This window comes from Gouania willdenowi, chromosome 17 (assembly GCF_900634775.1).
Source record: "Gouania willdenowi chromosome 17, fGouWil2.1, whole genome shotgun sequence".
In the NCBI taxonomy this organism is placed as follows: Eukaryota; Metazoa; Chordata; class Actinopteri; order Blenniiformes; family Gobiesocidae; genus Gouania; species Gouania willdenowi.
The window spans coordinates 21,135,318-21,161,952 of record NC_041060.1 but is presented as its reverse complement, the minus strand read 5'-3'; the positions used below and the strand labels follow the sequence as shown (position 1 = coordinate 21,161,952).

The following is a 26,635-nucleotide window of genomic DNA, read 5'->3' as shown; positions in this document are numbered from 1 at the left end:
TCTAGCATGCCTGGTCACTTCTTCTGTAATTTAAGTTACTGATATATAAATATATATATATATCATATTCTGGTGGTATTCTCTTTCAGCATCTTTTTTCTCTTCCTTGAAATATTGTAAGATGTCAAACTTAAAAAAGACCAAATCTTGAACACAATTTCTTTTCCACAAAGGCATCTGTATAAAATAAAAGGTTTGCCAAAATGTACAATTCATTTTTAAATAAGAAACACCAATATATTAAAATAAAAATTCTCAGACTAAGTATAGATTATCAAAGTCAAAGTGAGCTTTATTGTCGAAGCCACTACATGTACAAGACATGTAGAGATTCAAAATGACTGTTCTCTCTGCGCCAAACATTTACAAATACAAAAACACGACAATGTAGAATATATAACTTATAAAGACAGGACAACAACAACAACAACAACACAACAAGTATTTACAATATTATTTTGCTATACTTGGATTTATGAACAATAAAACTGAGAAAATAACCAGCATTTAATGCCATTTTGATTGTTGAGTTTTACAATGTTCGTTGCCTCATTTTAAAACAAAAAATAATTTACTCAGTAGCCGTTGCATGTAGAAATGTACCAAATTACTTTTGTTTTTTCTTAAGTAAAAGTAAATTTACTGATATAAAAATATACTTTAAAAAAAAAGTACCCATAAAAGCAACTCAATTACAGTATCGTGAGTACTTGTAATCTGTTACTTTCACCTCTGTATAATAGATAGAAAAGAGATTACGTAAGATCAAAATCTTTTTGCAATTTCTACTCATTGCACAAAGTGGAATAATGCAAAAAATGTGCAAAAAAAAGTTGTGCGTTCATACAATCAATTTTTCTTCTGCATCTTTCCATTTATAAACTATACAGGTCAGTTAGATTTTCGCTCCCACACAGAGAAGTACACACACACACACACACACATGCATGCGCACAGTCTTGCATTTTGTCTTCTCAACCTGTGCCTTGTGAACCGTGACGGCTGCAGCCAGCGTGATTGACAGAGTTTGAAAGTCAGGCTCCAGTGTAAGTTTGCTTCATCCCTCACTATTCACCGCGAGCTTCTCTCCATCGCCGCCAACGCTTGCTCACATATTTTGCACCAGATGTCTGTCACATGCTGCAATGTTTTCTGCCAGTCATCTCCCAGTCTCCAGTGTTTAATTAGTGCTCATTAAGACCTAGGCTTTCTTAGTAAATGATATATGGGTGTCAGCAAAAGCACATTCACACAAGCTGCCTCTATACTGACATGTGCTTATGCAAATATTGTTATAGGCTATTGTATAGTACTTCTATAACATGTAGATTTTCTTCTATTTTGAAATCACAGGCTTAAGGGATGTGTTTACTTGCCCACACACCTGAGAGACCATTTAGCATGATTGACGTCAACATACACAATCGTCCCTTTTTTATTTATTATATAAAAAAAAACATTCTTGATTTTCATGAATGGTACAGTCTTCCTATTCCCTGCTGAAGCCTGGGGTGGGAATGGGAGGGGTTATATAAAGCAGACCTTTATCAATGCACAACCTCAATTACAGGCGCTGTCATTGAAATAAATTTAAAAGCTTCAGGGTCAGTGGCCAAAGCCATCCGAAAAAAAAACGTCAATTTCTCTCAGCAGTGAATCAGAAAAGCGGGAATTACCTTTTGATTCAATTCTACTTATTCTCTCGCAATTCTAGCAGCCCTAGAGAGGCTGAGTTACATTTTGATTGGGAGCACAGTTTGCTTGATGTGAGTTACATTACAGAGAGATGATTCCAACAGTTTAATAATAAAATAAGATTGTATTGTTAAGTCTTGAAGACACTGAACTTTCCAAATACCAACCCAAGCTTCCAATTACCAATAAAGCTTCATTCAACGTCAAAAAATTGTCTAAGGATCTCTTTCTTTAAAGGAAATGATGCAAATAGACAAAAAAGACAAGGCCTGGCCTCTAATAATAATGGCAACTGTCACGAGAACTGTCATAGTTTTCTCATTACGTAGCCCCTTTAGCTCATGTACTCCACTGTTCGTTTCTATCTCGACAAAAAGACTTTGAAAAGTCTTTTTCTTGTCATGTGTTGGCAAGTTACTCGAGTTCATTCAAACTTTCACCAAAGACATAATTTTTCCAAGATCTTGTCTCTCACCTTTCATCATAGCTGCTACAGGTCAGAAAATGTGACATTTTGAGCAGGAACTACAGTATCTGTAAACGTCAGTATGCATTTATACAGCATGGAGGAAAATTACAGATTGGAAACATGAGTGACTCATGTGGGGGAGATATGGAGCTCAGGGAGCCATGTTTGCACTTTCCTATCAGTCAGCAAGACGGTCAAGGATTTATTTTATTTTGTTAATATATTTATCTATAAAATGTGTTTTCTGTAGAGCCAATTCAGATGACACACTGCATGCTTTTTCCAACATGCCATGAGGGGTGTTTGGCAAAAACATATTTTGTGTCATGAAGTGAAGAGGTGTTGGAGGACACAGACACAAAGATAATAGAAGAGGAAGGTGAAGTAGTCTGTTTATGGAAATATTTACAGCACTTAGCTTAAAAATGTGGAAAAAACTGAAATAAAGTATTTTGTTCATCAATTTCTGAATAAACCTTCAAGTGATCATGTAGACATGAATTAGATATTTGTCAAAAACAGCATGAATGAAGTTATTGAACCATTTACACACATCTGTAATCCATTATTGGTAAGAGGGGTATTTCCAGATAACACAAAACAGCTTTATAAAAGTGGTTCTCAAATATTTTAGAAAATGTGTTTGTGACCAGGTTGAATTCATCAAAATATATAACATTCTAAGCAATAACCAATATGGATTCTGTGCTAATCACTCAACTACACCAGGCATTAGACAAAAAACGATTATTAGGAAGCATACAGTATTTGTGGACCTACAAAAAGCATTTGATATATATAATCATGGAATATTACTGCACACACTGTATAAGTGCAGCATCAGGGGAGTGGCACAATGTTATATATATATATATATATATATATATATATGTATTTTTTTTTTAAAATATAAAAAAGTAAAAAAACTTGAGTACACATACAAACCCAATATTTTTACAGTTAAACTTATTATGATTGAACAAATAGATAATACAGCAGTTTGAAAATCATATATATATATATATATATATATATATATATATATATATGGCTTACTTAATGTTTTATCAACCAAAATATAAAGCAAATTCCAAAAGAGAAAGAGTAACAATGGAAAGGTACATTTCAGTGAGGGTAGTTCAGCAATTGAATAATCTTGAAGATTAAATTTGAAGAAATAAAATCTAAATCCACTGTATTCAAGAAGAAAGTAAAACTATGTTGATGGAAAAATATGAAACTGCAGTGTAAGCAGCTTCTTTATTATATTCTGATAAATACAGTTGAAATAGAAAGTTCAAAGAGTTATTGTTTCATTTACTGTTTGGATTGGGATTGGTAGCATAGGTTTATATTTCTTTCTTCAATTCATATAAATTATATCTGTCTCTCTCTGTGTGTGTGTGTGTGTGTGTTTGTATTGTATGTTTTGTTATTATTCTTTATTAGAGAATGACAAACAAGAAAATGAAAAATGCATATTCATTGTGTTATTCTTTTTTACGCTATAATGGTATGATATGTTTTGGTTTGTGTAAATAACTTTTCTTTGTAAGAAAAACAATGAAGTGGCCTAAAAGTTTTTTCCTTTGCTTTCCAAAAAACAAAACATTTTGTCCAAACGCTCTTTAAATAGTAAGGGAGAGCAATTGGCCACACCTGAGTGGAAAAGGAGGTAGCCTAATTCTTCAGACAGGTGCAGAAACACACTCGATCCACAAACCACAAACCACAGACACAAACAAACTAGGGAAGTGCAAAATAGTACAAAATGGTTAATGATACTATCGTAAATTTGGAGGGACATTTCAGAGAGCAATATTTATGGGCGTAACCTTTGGCTGGTACTTTTCATTTCAAACCCTGACGGTTTCCTAGCCTGCCTGCCTGCCTCAGGCTGTCTAATTAACGAGTTCAGTACTCCTCTCCTTGTCTTGAGTCAGTGGTGATACAAGCTGTCACAAGAAACAGAAGCTGTGCTCGACTCAGTCAAGCTGTCAGCATTGTGCTTGATTTGGCTTTGATAAACCAAAGTTAGAGAGCAAACTGAAGATAAAACACATGACTGCAGTCTGCACTGTAACAATTGCACAATTTATCCCTAACGGGTAATTGTTGCATCCACTATTTTAACAATAAATGCATTTACTTATGTTTGTATTTGGACAATGTGTTGTTATGCAGCCAGTATCTCTGTTACATAATATAGTATTCAAGGCACAGCACTGACTAAATGCAGACTTAATGATGTCATAGTCTTTATGAACTATTGGTGAAGGTAAAGCTAAGATTATTTGCTATTTCACCAATTTATCAGGGAAATTAAAGGAAATTGCACCCACATTAAGAAAATAACTGCGCAAGAAAAAAGAACACAAGCACTTTGGAAAGCTGGTCAAACCACTGTCCTGGAAAAGAGAGGCACACCTACTCCTATGCCTTTGTTAAAATTCACTCAATTGTTTCTCCCAGCTAAAGATGTGCACTGAATGGGAAGGACAGAAAGCTTTGATGATTCCAAGTTTCCTCAGGCAGGGTCACTTGCATGGATAATGTAAAACACAGAATCCTGTTGGGCTGCGGTTGAGATAAAAGGTCATTAAAACCGAATAAAATCAGTCATCTCTGCAATGACATTGATTTAGAAGGTTGGGCGTGCAGGGCCATCTCTTTCCTACAAGAGATGGCCTAGATGACTAAAAACTAGAAAAAGAAAAACACTCGGATTTCAATGTGACAATTCCGGAGGCAAAAGCATTGCATCCCAGAGCTCCCTTAAGCCCACAACCTCTCCTCTAACAGCCTCTGAGCCACACCGGGTGGGCCTGATGATCTTGATTTTGCTGGTTTTTAATTAAGTGCAAGGTCAAATCTCATTGCTCCTGACTTGAGGGAGCTGCTGCTGTCTGCATGGCAGAATAAGAGGTACACCCCATCATTAATTTTATAGAGCAGGGACTTTAAGTGATTAAAAAGTTACAGACTATGGGGAATGTTTGAAAACAGGCACCAGACTTTAAAGTAGTGATTGTGGTTTTGATTCTGCGCCGTTCATTAGAAGATGCTGACACGATGAGACAAAGTTTTAAAGTGGATTATTTATTTGTTGATGACTTTTTATGATGCCAAGACCATAACAAATAACCAAATTGCTGTCCATGTTCTCTCAGGTGCAATGATGTAAAAAGATCAAACTTCAGAACAATAACCCTCTTTACATTTGTATAGCAGTTTAGACTGTAAAACAGAGTAGAATTGAGCGTTCTCTGTTACTAGAATAAAGCCATATAGCTTTTTTGTTTATTTCTAGGTTAAAAAATGGTGTTGGAAATATTATTTGATTGCTTCAACACACACAGAGTCATTAAAAGTCACTAATTTCTGTAACGTACCCACCTTATTCCTCGAGAAGGGTTTGATTCCAAAGCTATACCCATCCATGTGTCCTTGAGCAAGACGCTGGACTCTAAGTTACTCCCAACGGATGATTATAGCCTTGCTCAGGCCCAGTGTCACCAGTGGTGTATAGATGTGTGTAAATTAGTGAATGTGGCTGAAATTGTAAAGTACTTTGGGATGATTTTGATAATAGTTAATTTGCTATGTAATAAAGTAATTTTACTACTGTAGATATGATTGTAGGCATGACCTTCTGTGTTGTAGAAGTGAGTAAGCAACTGGCGAACCAATAGTTATGGCCATGGTTGGCGTTAGGTCATTCGGTGCCCTGTGCCGCCTCCATATACACAGTATGAACACATTATTTATTTTAAATATCAAGGCAAAACAATGTAATTCTTCAACACAACAAACCATAAAAAACACAACCTATTATAGAAATTATAATAATACAATTTAACTACATGTATAGTGCAAATGTCCTGAGGGAACAAAGACAACAATGGTGAAAAAACCAAAAGCAATGAAAAACAGTGCAATCAAAAGTTAAAATAAAATAATAAAGTTTCAGTGCAAGGACATTTTTATTTTCCTGTTTGGTTTTACTAAAACCAAACAAAAAAATGTGCAAACACAATATAATTATATAGAATAGAACATGAATTACTACATATGCAAAAAGGTAATGAAATGAGCTAGGTAAAATAAATAAAATTCAATAAAATAGCTTAAATATGGGCAGAAGATTGCTTGTAAGTAGCAAATAAATACATAACGATCACTATCATCTACAATGTTGTTTAAAACTTCACACATTCATAGCAGTAAAGGCATCTGTGGTTTTGTTAAATGAGTTTTAGATTTTTCATATTAATATTTAATTAAAAGAAAACATGTACAGTGAGTGTTAAGGATTTCTTTCATGTTTATTTTACATTTTTAATTGCATTTGGTTTGGGATCGCGCCCAAGGCAGCCGCCTGGGTTGCCTAGTGGCAAGGCCGGCCCTGTTTATGACAGTTCCTATTAAAAGATAAAGTGCTATTTTTTAGATACTTTATAATCTGGTTTGTCATCTGGTGATAACAGCCATAAACCTTATATTTAACGCTTCTGTTATTAAAAGGCTAAACGCAGACATAACTAATACCGTCACAAAGCATTCAAATGGATGACTTTAGAAGACATGAGCACTCAAAGCACAAACCTCTGCCAAGTTTAGATCAGCTCACCAAATTTAATTTAAATTCATTCTTACTTTTCTGAAATATTCCTGCTCAGAAAATTCTTCTGGATACTGTACCTACAGTACCTTTCGGATCATCTCAAAAATCAAACTTGTTCTTTCTTTTGACATTTTCTATCAGCTCATTTAAATCAAGTCAGTACTTTTTGACAGTTTTTGCTAACGAACCACCATCCACATTAACAGGCATACAGTTGGAAAACATTACCTCCATGGCGGAGGTAAAAATAAAATATATAAAAGATAATAGATGGCTGATGGTCCATATTTTGCTGCTACTTCCTAGTGATGCATGGATTAGGTTTCCTTTACATCCCACAGCTATCTATCATTAATGTGAGATGTCACAGTAAAGTCAGGATGTCAATTAGAATGGATGTATCACTGCCTCCCCCTATCATTTCTCAGTCTTGTGTTAACCAGAGAAATCAAGCAACAGATAGCACACTTTTGACTCCCTAACCCGGAGAAATATCCCCTTGGAAGCCAGTTACAAAAACAAACACGGGCTCGATGTGAAACCATGAGATGCACAAACCTCTCGGGGGGTCTAGTGTGTCAGATTCACTGAATGATTGGTGTTCTTGCAACTGTAATGATTCCTTACACACAACTGGGAAGATGGAGACAGCAGTTGTTACATTTTGCCATCTAAACTAAAGGAGTCATATTATAAATGCAGAGTAGCAGACTGCAAAAGCTCATGCAAACACTGAGAAACGACCTTTTTGTTGCAATTTTGATGAAAAACTAAATGTTTGTAGCTCTCACTCTCAGAAAGGGAAGCGCTTTAGTAACGCACTAAGTAGTTTTCTCTTCGAGCTTTCAAGTTGGCTTGCTCCATGAGGTCAAAAGGAGGAGGATCTGATTGAATACTAAAAGCCGACAGGCCATGTCTGTTCTTTAGTCACGAGCATCTGTCAGCACAAGCTTAATTTAGTCTGATAAACTAATACTGCCAACTGGTAAGGCTTCCTGCCCAAAGGCCCCCCTGCCAAATGCCACAATAACTTTAAAGAGAAGAAATATAAAGGCATTTCACACTTTGCAGCTTCTGTTTTTCTCTCATCTCTCTATGAGATCCCCATTTTGTGCTCAGTGACTGAATTTGTACAGAATGCCTTTCATTCCCGCTCAGTGGCAGAAGTGACCTTACTCGCATTGCAGTTCTCTCTGCAGGGGAAGCAACAAATGAGGCCTTGTGTTTTTAAAGACAGCCATAATGAAGGTTTGTGAAGGCCTAATCCAAGTCGGAGAACCCACCAGGATTTTAATTTTCGTCTGTTAGAATATTTAAAAGACGCTGATACACATTGCTGCAAGAACAGAGAGTGTATTTCTGGTAAATAATTGATCGAATGGGTGTAGAATAATGCATTTTCACATGTTTGTCTTCTGTTGTCCTGCTTTTTTCAGATGCAAGTGCAACCTTCATGCCAACAGCTGTGTGTTTGACAAGGGGAAGTTGGGATGTGAGTGTGAACACAACACTACAGGACCAGACTGCAGCCGCTGTAAGAGACACTACCATGGAAGAGCATGGAGTGTGGGATCCTACCTTCCCATACCCAAAGGAACGGCAAATATATGTAAGCAAACGTGTATTTCTCCAGTGGCGGCTCCTGAAAAATTTCTCAGGGGGGGCAACTGTTCTCATGATGACTAAGGTGACCCGTTACATGGGAAAATTAATAGGCAGCAAGACAATTGCCACATCTTGTTATTTTCTAGTCAACTTACATAGCAATACCAAATGTAACGGCTACTGGGATAAGTTAAATCCAGGAGTGTTCAACCAAAAAAATCAATTAAAGGTATTTAGAGTTCTTTAAAGTAGTTCTTTTCATTACAAATAGTTTATATAAATCCAAATGAAGGGGTAGTGCATTCAAATTACTCAGCATTGCACAAACAATACTGTGTTTGCAGAAACAAAGAGTAAATACAGTATATGTACAGATTTTGTGCAGCCCAACTATCTTTAATTGCAAATGAAAGTGCACGCATTCAACAGTGACCAATTATATAGATTTGCAAAAATAGACATATTGCCTGAAAGCAGTGTTGTGCTAGTTACTGAAAAAAGTAACTAGTTACCGTTACCGTTACTAGTTACTTCATTCACAAAGTAACTCAGATACTATTTTGATTACTTACACCAAAAAGTAATGTGTTACTGGAAAAAGTAACTTTTGAGTTAAATAATGTATTATTGAATGCATTAATAAATAATGTATTATTTATTTTGGGTAATTTGTGTCCATACAGCTTCATATCAGTGCTGTAATAATATAATAATCCACTGTTGATCAACTGTGCCCCTGTTTTAACATTGTTTTGGATAAAAGCCTCTGATAAATGAAATGTTATTGTATCCAACCCTACAGTTTCTAATCATTTACATTAGTACTAAACTCTGCTCAGTTCTAGTCTTTACAAACACCAATCTGACTGAAACACCAAGTATTCTTTCAATACCAGTTTATTTACCTGAGACCAGCAGAAACTGAAAATGTTACAAGCAACTGTGAAATAAATAAAACACAAAACAACCTGAATATTATTCAAAATCAAAGATAAAAAATTAAAGTGGCCTCAGCATCATGAAACGGTTGTGTTTAGCCTTAGAATCTTACAGCTTTAGTACAAAAACTAGCATAATGTTCAACATAAACACAAAAATCCTTCTAAAATAAATAAATGAAGGCAATCTGAATTAACATTTGGAATACATTTTGACCAACTCTGCTTTACAAAAACTGCTATAAAACAACCATAAATGATGTGCATATAAAGCACAAAACACCTGCTCAAAAATTAAAACAGTAATTTTTCAGCCTTAGCACAGTAATGTAAAGTAAGCTGTGCATATTCCAGGTGCACATTCTGCTGTTGAAAATGCTTGTAAAAATAAATGTGGAAAAATAAATTCACAGTATTTTTCTCAGCTACACAATGCTAAACAAATCAGTCTAACAAGCTGCTGTTAGCAGTGACTCATCAGCAGCGACAGGCTACTTATTTACAACAGCATATTGTGCAATAGCTTTGCTCGTTCGTTAAAATCCATTCGCTGTTGTTTTGGTGCAGAGGCTTCTGCCATGTCCACCATCGCAGCGTTAGCTTAGCTTCACCGATGCGTCTTTTAGAGACAGATGAGTAAAATAACACGCGTATTTCTACTCTGAGAAGCTCGTCCTGCTCCTGCATTGACTCGCCATGATTGGCGCACGTGATGTAAACACAAACACGCTGACAATGCTTCTTCTTCTTCTGTTTTATCATGTTTGGCACGGAGTCCCGCAAAAATATGTACCGCCACGAGAGGTGTAACGATTCACTCAACTCCCGATACGATTCAATTCACAATACGATTTTCTCACGATTTATTACAGATTGAAACTTTTTTTTTGGGGGGGGGGAACTAGAAAATACTGTACTTTTTTCCTTTTGTTTTTCAGTGTCAAAAGAATCCCTTGATAAACTATTCAAAACAATGCAATTTAACGAAAAAATAAATCTTGAATGAAATAAATAAAGGAGTAATACAAATGAAGAAGCCCATTAATTTAAATTCTGGTTCCATAGTAAACAATGCAAAACTGCATAATAGTTCCTTTTCTTTTTAAAAGTGCAACTTAAAATGTATTTTGTGCCTTAACAATTGGACTTTAAAAAAAAAAAGACAGTCTGCACTGTATTTATGTCAGATATTTGTTTGGACCAGCAGAGGGCGCTGGTAACCCACTGGTCGGTTGGGATGCAGCTATTCTGTGCAGTGAAGAAGAGATGCTATGCTAGCAGACAGAGCTAATAGAAAAACGTGACTTTTACAGATATTCACGTAATATTACAGATATTCTTTTGATGCTAAAGGGGTAAGGAATCATTTATGAACATGTTTAAGAGTAGAAGGCAGCCAGAAAAGTATAGTATAGTAGCAGATTCCACCCGCCGCCACAGCATTTGGACAAGAGAAGGATAAATATATAGCGCCCTCTGCTGTTTAAAAAAAGTACTGCGATTCAATTTTCAGAACCTTGATACCTATGAATCGATTTTTAACTGCCTTACGATTAATCGTTACATCCCTAACCGCCACTGTAAACAGGAAGTACACTGCAGCTTGCAAAGTAATGGACAAGCGCACCATATTGTAACGGTAACAGCATTGTTTATTTAAAAACATTGCGTTACAGTAATAGTTACTGTCAAAAGTAACGTTGGGGCGGTAATGCGTTGCCCAACACTACCTGAAAGCAGCATTTGAATTAAATTAAAAAAACATCATCAATTAATAGATTGTGTCTGTGTGTGGCTCCAATATATACTGTGGCACACTGATTTAATAAATGGCACCAAGTAGGCGCACTTACATGTTTTTTTTACCAATTGGCTTAAAAAAAAAAAAAAAAACATGTTATACTATGATGGATGATGCAGTTTATAAAGGATACCCCTGGAACGATGCCAGTCCATCACAGCACCAGCCCCACACACACACACCACAGAGAGAGAGAGAGAGAGAGAGGCTGCTACTGCGTCATTTCTCCAGTGCATCCGATGTCAGTAAAGTAAAGCGGGAGATGGCATTTCTCTGTTTTTAAGTCTTGAAAACAAGTTTTCCAGATGGCTGCTGATGCTTCTAAGGTTAGAGCAAGGCAGTAGGCTGTTATAAACGTTGGCATTGCCTGAAGTCCTTGAGGTTGGTGATTGTCCATTTGTTGTCTTTGTGGGGAACTGGGGTGTATCACTTTTCTTCTTCATCAGGAATTCACGCGCTACAGTAAATTCCGTTTCAACCACGTCATTTCCAGCCAATCTGACGCCAGCTATGCTCACGTTAAGTATGACGAAAGCACATTAGTGCGAGCAGTCTCGGAACACATAAGGAATGCATTGTAATGACTGGGAAAAAAAGAAGAAAAAAAAATGATTTTACATAAGAGTCTATGAGAGCAGTCTGGGCGATTTTCAATTTGATTGAGGTCGCCCAAAAGGGGCGGTACTTCATTGAGCACAGCCCTGCGCTGATAGGACAATGACATAGAGAACAGCTCAAACTGTCTAGAACTGTCACAGCCCTTTAACACTGTGGAAGAATATGATAGAAAAAAAATTGCTCCTTTTTCTTCTTTGGTAGGGCGTCGCCCTATTGCCCAATGTCCATTAAACTATTCAAATATCTCTACTGGCTTTGTCCTGCACAGTGTTGTTGTGGTCTGTTAGAGCCCATCTGAGTCAATATCAAGTATAAGGCAGGACAAGATATCAAAGAGATGATATAAAGACAGAAACAATGACCTAGTCACTTTAACGACTAAGACAACCCTTCAACACCAAAGGTGTCATCGGCGACACAATTGGGCATTTGGATTTCAGTAACTCCTTTAAAGTTTGTTCTGCTGAAAGGTTTCAGTCTCTGAAATCTAATATGTTCCACTCTATAACTAAAATTGTGGCATTACAGTAATTTTACTAACACGACACAAGCTCACAAAGTAGCCCTTCTGTTTGGTGATAGCAGCAAAGGTGGGGCACCAAAGGGAAAGAATGGGAACGATATTGAAATGGGGTCACGATCCAAAAAAGGTTTGGTAGCACTGGGCTATAGTGTTAAAAAGCTCAAGTATCCAATAAAGTAAACTTACAAGGTTTTTTGAACAGTGGAAGAAAACTGGCTTACCATCAACCCAGTTTGATTTCATACTGAAATTTAATTTTGAACTATGGATACACGTTACCATTTACACCCAATGTAGCTGCAATGCTTAGATATCTGAAACTGTTGTTTGTCTTGGTCAATGTTGTTCATTGAAAATCCTGATCAGGCCAGCTTCTGTTTTTTGCGAAAAATGTCGTGGAGTTCATATTTATTCATCAAGAGAAAAAATATTGATGAAATAGACAATCTCAGCCAGGACCTGAAAGCTTTTTTGGGTGGTGCTTGCAGAGTCCAAGGTCTTCTTAACCAGAGGAAATGTGGTGCCACTATGTCTGAATGGAGTCCAAATGAAGAAGTATAAGATGCAAAAATGTAACTTTGATAAGTTCTTCCACCCTTTACGTTCGGCCTTTCATAAACTACCAACCCAGTAGGAACCCTGTCCAGGGTAAGGTAGACAGGTCCAGCGCAGTTTCTGGCACCAAGCCTGATATTTCACCACTTTCGCCTTGAACAACGTTTTCTCATTTCATCATACACAAACATAAAGGGAATCTGCAGGGAAAAGATTAAAATAGAGTGGGGGTTGTAAGACTCCAATGATCCCAATCATTGACAGCAAGTAAAATAAAAGTTGTCTTGGATCTGACAAACAACTGGATGAATAAGAGATGTAAGTCTAAACTTTAAAGTCTACGTTCAGTGAAAATGACTTGATGCAAACACTTCCTTATATGTGATTTTGGTAAAAAAAACAAAACAAAAAAAACATGAAAGATGTCCTTTCATGTTGATATAACATAAGAGAGGGTATTAGTGTGGCCATACCAGCCTGTCATTGCCCGATCTTGTTAAATCTCGGAAGCTGAGCAGGGGCCTGGTTAGTAGTTGGATGGGAGACCAGTGAGAATTCCAGGTGCCACAGTGGGGGACAGTCGCTCCAGTGGCATCTGTCATTGTGTCTTTGGGCAGGACGCTTCACCCACATTGCCTAGTATGAATGTAGTGTGTGTAAGTGAGCGTTTGTGGTTGTCAAAAGGGCCAATGGCGCACTATGGCAGTCTTGCTTCCGTCCGTCCACCCCAGGGCAGCTGTGGCTACAATAGTAGCTTACCACCACTAAGTGTGGAGGGAAAAAATAATGCCTCAATTCTGTAAAGCACTTTAAGTGTCTATGATAAAGTGCTCCATAAAATTAAATGCATTATTATTAGCATATCAACGCTAATGACATAAGCAGTTGATATACACGGCAGACCCAGATTCCCAGGCTCTTTAATGTCGTCTCTCACTGATTAGCTGATGGATGTGTCACTACGACTGTAACTCTGAGGCAGAAGGTGCTCTTTTGCATTATTCCTGGTATAATCTTGGATGGGGGTTGAGTCACATTTGTCAAATCCCATGCCTGAGGCGGGGGGCTCATTGCCTCCATAAATCTAACGCAGCCAATCGGGAATGTGTCGGTAGATGACCAGGCGAGGTCAGATGGTTGAACTTCCATCGCTTGGGATCCCTATTCGCCATGATTTAGCCTTGAAGGCTTAACTCTCGTGCCTGCTGAGAGTCTGCCGAGATTGACAGCATATTTGTTCAGATTGCTTGGTATGAATTCTCAGACATGCAGCACAGATAAGATTTGTACGGTGATGCAATATTGCTATTGATCCGCTGCTTTGTTAGAAAACTTCAGCTACACTGAAGTTTTGGCTCTTCTTGGACTTGTTTTTTGATTGTGGATTTATCAGAAATGTACCATACCAAAGCCTTTTGTTCACATGTGTGCACATATAGCCCTGTGTGCCCAGATGCATGTGACACATCATTGTGTTCGGGAGCCAGATTGTGTGAACACTGAACTCTAGAGAGATATTGCCGGCTTTACCCGCGTGCCTTTTCTGCATTATGAGAATCCCTGCTATGTGCTGCTCACTGTCAGATTGACAGGCCGATATTAAAAAATCTAACACTGGGCCACATCTGCAGTGAACTGATGAAACTCAGGTCTAGCCATATCAAAAGTAATATTAGCTCTTGTTTAGAAGTGGCATAAAATGCAATAATGTTACACATGGAAGTGACGTAAAGAAATTGGTCCCTCAGGTGCTGAATGAACACACTTTGTCTTGAATTATTCTCTTTTTTCCCCTAAGTGAAGCCCGGCCCCCATAACATGCCTTTATCTATTTCCAAAAGCTCATATATCCTCTGAGGATATTAAACATACAGGCCTCGTATTAAGACAAATATGCTGAACATGCAAAATGTAATTATAGTTTAATAGCTTTCATCTGTCATCAAGTCTTCCTCTTTAATCATCAAAGTCATCTATCTGCTGGGCAGGAAGAAGGCACAGTCTATTACATATTCAAATCTCTGCACACGCAGATATATGGACATTCACAACCCTTTGTCGAATAAATTAGAGCCCCAAAATGGAGCCCTTTGCTGCAACAAGGAGAATGACAGAGAGAGAGAGAGAGAGAATCTAAGGTTTTTGGGCGTAAAGAAATGTAAGGAAAAATCAGAATAATGACCGCAGTGGAGAAGAAAAATCACCTGAATAGTCATGTTGACAGTCCACTTTGCAGGGAGCGTCAACTCATCTTGTTTTCCAACGCAAGTTCACGGGTTCAGAGGAGTCGGGGCCGAGATTTTGATCAAAGCGCAGAATGTCTTTTGGCAATTCTGTCAGGTCGCCATTTTCTACATGGAACACCCACTGGCAAGAAACTCTTTCTCAAACTAAAGCTGAGATTTTGTCAGTTTTTTTCTACTGCTTACACTCTTGCCAAGTGTTGCTGTGACAAAGCAAATCACAGTGATCCGTATTCACAAGAGACAAACTGACTAATCATGTAAAGGTGACTCAAATTCCAATGTTTGAAACGGTCCAACTCACTTACGAACAGTGTTTGGAATAACGGCCTTTTTTTTTTTCAGTAACGGGATAATCTAACTAATTACTGTTTACGCCGTTACAACGCCGTTAACGTTACTGAACGTTAAATGCGGTGCGTTACGTGCACCGATTGAATAAACTGCGATCCGAAAGAATCCCTGGCTTCATACGCAGCTGTAGTGGAGGTGGGTTAAAAACAAGGTGAGCGATTATGATTGGCTAAGGTGGCGTCATGTTTCATGGTAGCCAATCAGAGCCAGTGTTTTTACACATGTGCCAGCACACACACACACACACACACAACCACTACAGATTTGACGAATCAGCAGAGATGGCGAGCGTGGAGCAGTCTGATGAAAAGTTGTCATTTTTAAGGTGGCGATGCAAACACTACTTTAAATGAATTGTGGTCAAAGGCAAGAACGTGTATGTGAAGTGTTCATTATCCAGGAGTGAAGACTTTGTCAACATCTGTTATACGCAACTCAAATTTAATGAAGCACCTCACAATGACACACGCATCAAGAAAATCTGAATTCTTTGACATATAGCAACTTTGCTTACAGTGCAATAAATCAGTGATTCTCAACTGGTTTGTCGGGACTCAAAAGTAGGTCGCGGACCTGTACTGGGTGGGTCGCGGACAGCTGGTCAAAATTAAATAAATGCTTATTGTCTCATGTTGTATTTTATTTTTAAATAAACTTTTCTTTTGACAAGCATGCTGTGAAATGCATGTTACACAGGAAAATATATAGATTTATGTTTGAAAAAATATTGTGTTTTCAAAAGCTATTTTTGAAAAATACAGTTTTGCGATTTAATGTCCGTGGCAAAATGCGGGTCCCAGGGTGAGACCAGTTGGGAACCACTGCAATAAATAATAAATAATTAATGTTATTTGCTTTTCTTTGAAAAAGCATTTCTCATTTCATATGTGGCCCCTGAACTAAAATGTTTGACACATTTGGCTCGGACCAAGTGGACAAAAAAAAAAAAATGTTTTTCCGAATCTAAAAAATGTCAATCATGTCTGTGTTTTGTTTTTGTTTTTACCTGCAGGTATTCCCAGTAATCATGGACCAGTGCGTAAGTTGAAAATGCTTTTCTTATTGGCATGCTGATAAATGTGTCTGCCACTCAGGTTAGTTTGAGTTATTATTGTTGTGTGTGAAAATGTGCTGCCATCATCATTTCCATTAAAAAGACCGTTTTCTATTATACAATCTCTTCTTAGTTTAAAAATAAAAAGCCTTTGGATAGATTTTGTATTTTGAATTAAACTAATTTGACCTCCTCCTTGACTTCTTTGGAAGTATTGCCACACTACCAGGAGGCACATCTAATTGGAAACTTTCAAAAGAAACAAAAATGTATAATTTTCTTTTCTGCTGTTTATTCCCAAATATGTATTAATTAAACACGCACTATTAATTGACTAATTCACTTAACAGATTCCGTAATAAGTGCACCACTTTAATTGCTTGTAGCACAAACCTAGCCAATTCTGCTGCTACCTGAACAAGTAACAACATGTTACATATGAAAGCTTGACAATAACCTTGGCAAGAATGGAAAATTCATTCACTTTTAGTATACTATGGCTACTGTTATGGCTACAATTAATTGATTTTTACATGTAGCCTAGTTCTGCACCAATCTTCACCTCCAAATAAAATTTTTTAGTTTTTTTGTCAGTTACGGGTTTATAATACTGACTTATTGGCGGCTCGACACTTGGTTTTTGTGTTACTTTTCAATATTGTGACAAGGTGAAAAGTTGCATGCAAAAACTATTTGATGGCGGATTTGTTCTGCGATGGCTTTCACAGTAAAATGCACAAAAACAACAATATTTCCTGGAGATAAACCAACCCATTCCAATTAGCTTCATTACGTAAAATAACATCTTCTCAGTTTCTGCTTTGGTTTTCAAATGATACTCATATTAGCATAAAACAAGATAGCAATGATTACTTAAAGCGCTCAGGATGATGATGGTGGTTTTGGTCATATGTCCTTTTTGGATGAAGTTTCCAACATCAATCCATGTTATTTTGAGTGGTAGCATTACCAAACCTATAATAGCAAGGTTGTCCTAAAGGTGTGGCCAGTAATGACATGGATAAAGGCTACTTGGCTTTTAGTGTTTAATATATTTATTGAATTTTCAGAAAAACATTGATTGAAACATAGACCCGCATCTTAAAACCCATTATCACACAGAAAAGTAAAACAAAAAGCACAAAATACAAAGATATAAAGCCAAATGTACACACATGTACAGAGAAAAAAATAACAAAAAAAAGATGAATGCAGCCAGTGTCAGTTTAAAATGAGTCTTAAACCAGTGTTGATGAATGATCTAAAAAAAATTGAAAAGGGCCTCCACACCCGACAGAACCTTCTTTCCTGACCCCCCCATCACATATCTAATTTCCTCTAAATTAAGAGTGGATATCACATCCTTAAGTTGCTTCGCATATTTTGTTCAGAGGGAGACAAAATTTATGGTGGAAAATTAATCAAATAATCGCTACAAAAAATTATTTGTTATGCAAAAAAAACACACTTTACCCCAAATAGAAAACACTTTTTGAAGGTTTGGTTCGAGCCATGCATCCCTATGCATGTGATGCCTAGAAGCTAATGCTAACATACACATCCTAGCATGTGTCTTGTGAATAAATCATTCCAACTGCATGCACAGGTGTACTCACATGTATGACCAAACCTTTCCGATGAGTAGAAAATATGTCTAGACCAAATCTAACTAATCTTATGCATGTTGTCTATATGTTTGTAACTACATAAGATCACAAATTATATCAAATCCAAATGTAATGTATAACCTTTCCTATGTTTACACAGATCGAGCAAATGCTTCATCTCTTGGTGTTGCAAATCGTAACCAAGGTAGGCTTATAGGCTTTGTAACTTCAGCATGACATGACCACCACATGAATAAAATAAGTTTATTGATTAGGTAATGAAAAAAAAAAAATGCTAATTGCTGAATGTGGTGGGTTGTTTTCTCCTTAAACACAAACACTATCATCCAATACTTGCACACACGTTGGTCCTTTCAAAGCAGACCTTTTGTTGTGAGAACTCTGTAGGGAAACTGAGCACATGCCTCATGATCACCAGGTCCACAACCTCTTAACCTCTTTGATCATGGCCTCTTTTTAATTACCCAGAATGCTCTCTTGGGATGCAACCTTTCTGCAATCATCACGTGTTTGAAAGAAATAGGGAAAAAGGAGAAGGGAGAGGTAAGGAGAGAACAGGCTCGAGGGGGGTTTATGTAGATTGATCTCCTGCTATCTTGAGCTAATCCTCGGGCCCAGATATCCTGTGTAGTGAGTGTCAAGTCTCATCTGCACCACTGCTCTCACAGAACGAGGAAGAAAATGAAGGAAGACTTTCAGAATTTCCACAATCAAACACCACGCTTCCTTCTCTATTATAGTCGCCTCAAGCTATAAAACATACCTCTGAAAACAACAGTGTTGCCAAGAGTCTGCTCAACACTAGTTAGGGATCGACCGATATGGATTTTTTTAGGGCAGATGCCGATACAGATTTTTTTCCCCATCAGCCTTAGCCGATGACCGATACGGACTGATGATTTTCTTGAGCCGATACTACTTTTGCTCCCTCATTTTACATCATAAAAATTATACAGTGATGATAACAAATGGAGCGAGTCTCAGTTTTTTAAAAAAAGGAACATTTATTGAAATGACCAAAGGTGAGGTACGACGACAATAAAAAATATTTAACAAATATTAAAAACAGGCGACGTAGATCAAGAAGTAGTAAAAAAATATTTCTGCTCTCTGTAAATAATGCGTATTGGCCAACGCAGCAGCCCGCGTCGAACCATACCGATACACGTACTAAACGCAAAAATCGGCCGATAATATTGGTCTATCGCTACACTAGATTACAAATGCTGCAATGCTTGTGACCATTTTTTATTTCAAGTTAGACATTTCTCAAATAAATATTTGGCCTTAACCTGCATTTATTCCTTTCTGAAAGCACCATAGGGATGATTCTGGATGTTATCTCTCCAAACAACATGGAGAGATTATTAATCCATGAAATACTCCATTAGCTGCTACAATCTATTGTGCTTTACCAGTTAACAGGCTACAGTCAATACAACCTCCATTTAAAATTAAACGTCTGCAGTTGAGCCACTCAAGCAAGATAAGTTGGAAACAAGAAGAACAACAATACTCCTGTATGCTAATGAATAAAATAAACTAGAGTTTAAGCAAGAGCAAGAACACAACTTAAGCCACTGCTTGATATTGTGGTTTATTATATTCATAATAGCCTACATTTATTTTAAGGAAAGTTAAAGATAAAGACAGGATAATTCCATCCTCCCTCAGATAAGGACTCAACTTTGAGGCCCCCTTAAGCCTAAGGGAAGCCTATATGCTGTTGCATGGTCTTTATATCACCAGAAGAGTTATTGTCAGAGTAATGAAAATCAGACAAAACAGAAGGCCTCAGATGAATATGGATGATGTATTTCATTTTATGAATTATTACTATTCTACTACTAATCCTTAAGTGCATAGGCGGAGGAAGGCGGTTCTGAATGCAGGGGTATTACAGCATGGAAAATTGGTATATGTAATATACCAACGTATTTACTAACTTGTTACTTACCATGTTATTTGCAATTTGTTTCTAACCAAATGTATTATGGAATAAGTTATGAAAGATTAAGACATTTAAAAGAGCGGGAATCATGTTGCTTGTTAATCAGCTGCTCCTAAATGACGACAGATGTCTGTGAGGGTGACGTATACGACACGATACACTTTATTGTCCCTGTAGTGAAATTTGTTTTTGACTCCGAGCTGCAGGAATACGGTGCAAACATCCATTTATTGCACATACCCATTTTAGACAATACCTACAGAGATTAAGAACATACAAACAATAAATAAGAATGAAATACAGCAAGACAAGAACGGTGCATAAAAACAGAAGAAATAAAAAGATAAAGCATAACACCAAGGTGTTATTGTACAGTCAGGCTACATTATTATGAGGCACCATTCAAAACCCTGGTTGAGTATCACCTATATCAGCAGATTCAAATTGATGTATTATAACAGTCTTTAAAAGAAGCCACAGAATTTTCTATGAAGGAAAGAAAACCTACAAAATGTAAGAACTGACATCAAAGTGTTGATTAACTTGTATTTAGGCCAGCATTTTTATTAATTCTAGGGGTAAAATTAGGGGCGATATACCATTTGAACCATCACGTCACACACTTCCTCTCCATCCCGCCACTCTACGTCGTGCTTGAAGTATATTTTTAGTTCATTTTGACTCTAACGTTAAGTTAATCATTCAAAATCTGTTTGGTAAGCTTGCTAAAAACTGAAAGAAAAATAAAAACTGTCAAATGTTTCTTCAACCCTACAGCCCATTTCTAGATCACACAAATGTATTATTCTGTATATAAAGATGCAGAAAACGGGGGCAAATATTTTGACATGCTATATTTTATATTAAATGGGGGTACCTGTGAGCACAACGGTGGTGTCAGTGTTATATTGGGTGTCAAAACGTAATTAACAAATTACAGGTGACAGCTATTTTTAGAGTTTAGCTTGTCATACTGTAATCATTATCTTAAAAAGGTAAAGAGTCTTCTACATTAGCGATTCTCAACTGGTGGGTCGGGACCCAAAAGTGTGTCGCAGAGTTGTACTGGGCGGGTTGCGAACAGCTGGTCAAAAATAAATACTTAATGTCTTTCATGTTGGACTTGTCTTTTATTTTGAAAGAAATGTTTCTTTTGACAGACATGCTGTAAAATTCATGTTGCACTGGAAAATATATCATGTATTTTGTCATTATTTGTCTGTTTTGCTGTATTTGTAATTTGATGCAATCTTGAGGACCCCCTCCAAAATTAGATGATTCATCTAGAGGGGCTTATCCTCCAAAGAAAATAAAGTTTAAAAATATATATATATATATTTATGTTTTCAAAAAGATTGTGTGTGTTTAACAGCTATTTTTGAAAAACTAAAAACTTGGTTGGTTAACGTCTAAAAAAAAAAAAAAAAAAAAAAAAAAGTGGGTCACCACCAGTAAAACCCCTGTTCTACACTGCTATTCTTCATTTAAATCCAAAAAGCTTTTATCGGGTGAGGGGGTACTTGGCTATAAAAATACAGTATATCACATAGTATTCCATAGAAAAACTGGGATTAATTTTAAGCTATATAGCACAATAGTGTGCAGGCCTTGTTATTATCTTCATTCCGAGTCATTGGTTCAGCTTTTAATGCCACAGCTCTGTCAAGTGTTTCCAAACACAACACTGCCGCAGAAGAAAAGCAGGTGCTTTCTTTCTCCTGATATTGGATTCCCAACACTGCCAAGTGATGCTATGCCACTGACAGCTCATATTGAACTGTGGAGCCATGAATCATTGACTAATGATGAAGCCTTCATGTTAATACGATAACCGGGGGCAGGGCTGAACACAAGTTTCAGCTTACACTGACATCATGGCAAAATATATTGATTTAGTATAATTGAAGCAACACTATTCTTTCATTTAGCATATAATTAGCAGATCCTGTATCTGAAAGCTGTCTCCAGTTATAGTTAATCGCTTTGGGAAATCTATGTCATTGAAATTACCGTATGGAAAAAAAAAAAAAAAAGGAGCCATAGATATGCGATATGTCGTGTGTCATTTTCACGTTCGTGAGTAAACAGAAACATTAATATGTATTATTAGGCTCCATAAAAGCAATCGATTCTGCAAGAATCGACTCAATAAAATCTGGATTTTCAAAGCAATAAGGACATTGATCTGTCTATCTCAGCATGTTATCATGAATTTTCTGCATTTTAAAGACATTGGTTGCAGTTTATATGAGTTCACAGAAAATAAAACTACAAAACTATCATTTGAAGGCTGCGACTTTGCAAAACAACTAAAAAAAAAATTATAACTAGTCAGTGGTTTAGCTATATTTAGAGCATAGTTCCTTGTGACTGTCTCAGGTCTTGTTGATGTATATGCATTACTTACAATAGGAATGATACATATTGTCCCTGCCATGTCCATGTTGGTTCTAGTGTGACGTTTTTGGGTGTTTTTGTTCTGTGTGCTGTTGCAGCATGGATGGAGCTGTTTTAACAGTTATGCTGTTAAAATGTCACACATCCGAGGTGTGAGGTGAACATACAGTATGTTGAAGTGCACATAAGCTGGTGTTCAGCCAAGACAGGAATAGCTGTGTTCTCACTTGTAGCCATCACAATCCCTGCAGTGAGGGAACATTTTTGTAAATTTGAAGTACAAACGTCCAAAGAATATAAGACAAAGCATTTCTGAAAGATCTTAAAATTGTACAGAGAAACTAGAGCACTCAGAGGGCACAAGCACCTAATATCCTATTTGACAGATATTGGCACTAATCTGGATCATTGATCCTGTATCATGATCATTGACACTTTAAAGACTTGGAAGAAATGTCTATCCCCATTAATAAACATACAGTTATTAATGTTATTAATGACCAGAGGTGGAAAAAGTGCAAGTATTCAAGTAAAATAAGATAATTGACAGTTATTAAGCAATGTCTTAACTGTATATATCCCTAGATTTGTTATTACGCATTTTACTCACGTCATACTTTTACCTCTTAAATAATGGATTAAATCACGTCAACATAATTAGCAGAACAAGTGAACCAAAATAACAAGTGCTTATTGACTGTTTGCCATGGTCACGAAAAATAGCTTTACGAAAGCATCACAGGCCTAAGCCTCTGCTTAAGCAAACTAATTGGGCTACGAAGGCTTTTAGAAAGATAATGGTCCTGTGGGTCTGCTGGAGGACACAGATTATCCTTTGGCTACAGTCAACAATGTTAAAGTGCCGACTAGCCAACGGAGACTCCATCGATCCCATGGAAGTCTTTTCCAAAACACTCAGCAGTTGTTTTCCATTAGCTGTAATAAATGAATAAAGCCTGATTAGACAGCAGTGATTGGAGTGTAACCAGAAAGCCATTAATGTCTCAACTCACAAAGGACTAGACAGCAAGACTCATTTTAGGGTGTTTTTAGCAACTCAAATTCCAGATCCAGACACTTAAAAAGTGGATGTTAGATGCAAAAACCTTGTGTAACTCATTACCGTTTGAGCAGGTTATAGTCATGGTGTCAAAAGTATTATAAGCAAACTTACGCAAAGGCATTCAAGTACTTAACTTCAAGTCTTTTCACAGAACTCATTTCTGCATCATGTATATCTGTTTTTATTCATTATATGGTTGCATGGCATTGAAGGTACAGCCTTGTGCGCCCCTGACAGGACCGTAATGTCTAGATTGCAGACTAGAGTTTTTGCCCAGAAATATTCAGACAGTTTGTAAAATGATGCATCTTATTAGATTTTACACCTTTTAAAAAGAGTCATAATTTTCAATTCAATTCAACTTCATATGGCGCAAATTACAAGTCACCTCAAAGCGCAATCAATCTAAAATTTAAAATAAGGGAAAAAACCAACAAGATCCACATGCTTTTAGCGACAGTGGGAAGAAACCACTCTTTTAACAAGACGGAATCTCCAGCAGAACCAGGTTCAGAGGTGGCAGAAGGAGGAACAGAACAGGATAGAGATAGACCAGAGTGTAGCAGATTAGTTGAGCCTTGAACCATAGATCAGGAACTGTCAACTCCAGTTTCAAGACACCTGAAACAGAAAAGAGAGAGAAGAGCAAGGAGAAGGCGCAGACAGGAGTACAGGAATACAGTGGAATGAGTATGGGGTGGACATCAGTGTAAATGGTGTGTAAGCAGTGTGAGCAATGTGATGGGTATACAATAAGGTTCAGAAGTGGGGGGTTGGCTACAACCCGACAACTTGGAGTGGCAGTCGACCCAGCGGCATCTGTCATTAGTGTTGATGGTGGTCGGGAGGGGGGGCGATGGCAGTCTTGCTTCCGTCAGTCTACCCCAGGGCAGCTGTGGCTGCAATAGTAGCTTACCACCACTAAGTGAGGAGTGAAAGAACAACCCCTTAATTCTGTAAATTGACTTTGAATTCCCAAAAAAGCGCAACATAAAATTGATGTATTATACTATCATCATAGCTGGGAGGGCTGGCTTCATTAAAAGCAACAAAATCTTCATTTTTGAGCCAGGTCTCCGTGAGGCATAATAAACCTAATTGATGGTCAGTTAGAAGATCATTTACTAAAAGGGATTTAGATGAAAGCAATCTGATATTTAATAGTCCACATCTAATAGTTTTTTCATTGTTTTGTGTTTTGTTTGTAGTTTTAATTTTGATAAAATTTTTATGGTTAACTCCTCTACTGTGAGGTTTAGCTTGAAGTGCATGTTGCTCTATACTGCTCAGCAGTGTTTATAGGGTATAAGTGCTCTGTGCTTTGAGTAAGGGGCTCATCTATGCAGGTGTTTGTAGCTGCCTGTTTATTCTCAGCTAGTCAAGCACATGTTCACAGACTAAATTAGATTTTATCATTTGCCCTGCATGTAAATTAGGATGGCCACCATCTTTTTTGAATAGATCAGCATGTTTCCATAAAAGGTCGAAGTTATCAATAAACGTGAAATCATGGAGTTTGCAGCAGGATTATAAGAAGTTATGCTGCTGTAGGAGACGGCTAAAGCATCTTTTTAGTGTAGGAAGAGGACCAGAGATGAATACTGATTTCTCGTTCATGGTCCGCATCGATTCACTTTGAGAGGTATCGCTCATTACTACAATAATAATGACAAATGTAGAAACTCATAACTTTTCTTAGAAAATTCCTTAATAAGCTATTTTAGTACATAATTACACATTTTGTGAAATTTAACTAAAGCTTCTTTGACAGGTGATCCAGGATGCTAAATCATAATGACTTTGGCTTAAACCTTTTTACTTTTGTCCATTCAAAGCTTTATTTCATATATTTCAATGCCGGTGTGCCGTACTGGCATTGTATCATATGGAGATTGTATGAGCGCATGCGCACTACCGGAAAATTAATTTTTGCTAAAAGAAAAAAATAAAGGTTGTGTTTATTTTGTTTTCAAAGTGAATGGACATGCGTTTTGTTTTTTGGATTGGGTTAGGGTTTCAATCTCAGTACAGTTTTGTTTAAAAAAATACTTTGCTTGAATGATCATCACTCCTGTGGTTGCAGCACCTTGCATCCACCGCACAGACACACATGCAAGGCAATGCATAAAATGTAGAACATTGTGTATAAAAGTAACTCAATGTGCCTTACGTGTTTAAAAGTTAATCATTCTGACAGATAATGAAAATAAAAACAAGACAATTTGTTAAATTTGTCAGTAAAAACCTTTCAACAGTTTAAAAAGCAGTAAAATTACTTTAATCATAAGCAGGCACTTTAAAAACAAATGAAGGAATTAAACAATGATTAATTAGAAAAGAAATACACTTGCTTGTGTTTTAAAGCAGACCCAAGCAGCACCACACAAACAAAAAAAAAAAAAACTTTGCTGTTTGAAAGTGGTCCATGGCACATACAAATTTGGGGACCACTGCCTTAAAGCTGCAGGAGATGAGAACAGTCATATAGTGTAGGTCTCACCAATCAATAAATTAAAGATATTTATTCAAAAAAAAAAAACAATTTACTAACAAATGTCAACGGTTGCAATTGCCGTTAACAAATTTATGTGTGACTCCATTACATACAATCGGTTTGTTGAAAACAATGGTCATGTGGCTTGAACTTCAGAAAAGTTTTGCGCGTTGGAATGTGCAAAGTTACATTTCGGATATTGAAGTGTTTTTACTTCTTACCAAAATTTCTTGCTTGACACCATTTTTGTTCTGGTTTGTTTCATAGTCCTTCCAGATATTACTCTGAAGCATTTTGACTCGGTCTTGTCTCGGACTCGGGCTGCCCGGACTCGTGATTTTCGCTCAAGACCAGCACCAATTCCTGCTATTTTTAAACTTTTTTATAATGTGATAATAACACGGAGAAGAATGGGATAAAACAATCTTTAATCCACCCTGTATAATGACCACAACCTTCCTTAATGTGACTGAGTGACGTGTGTGACACACTCGTGTGTGTGTGTGTGTGTGTGTGTGTGTGTGTGTGTGTGTGTGTGTGTGTGTGTGTGTGTGTGTGTGTGTGTGTGTGTGTGTGTGTGTGTGTGTGTGTGTGTGTGTGTGTGTGTGTGGCTACGGTGTCAG

General features: G+C 37.0%; 1 protein-coding gene across 3 annotated transcripts in view; it reads left to right on the top strand.

The window, feature by feature from the left end:
• The window catches only part of LOC114479812 (netrin-G1-like), a 91,937-nt gene that overhangs the window by 60,474 nt on the left and 4,828 nt on the right, over positions 1-26,635 (top strand). For 2 of the 3 annotated variants that reach the window (XM_028473697.1, XM_028473696.1), the window contains exons 4-6: positions 8,225-8,397; positions 16,438-16,464; positions 18,247-18,291. In XM_028473697.1, the coding sequence (XP_028329498.1) occupies positions 8,225-8,397; positions 16,438-16,464; positions 18,247-18,291 (245 nt within the window). The remainder of the gene's footprint in view (positions 1-8,224; positions 8,398-16,437; positions 16,465-18,246; positions 18,292-26,635) is intronic. The other variant, XM_028473698.1, reaches the window with a different exon arrangement.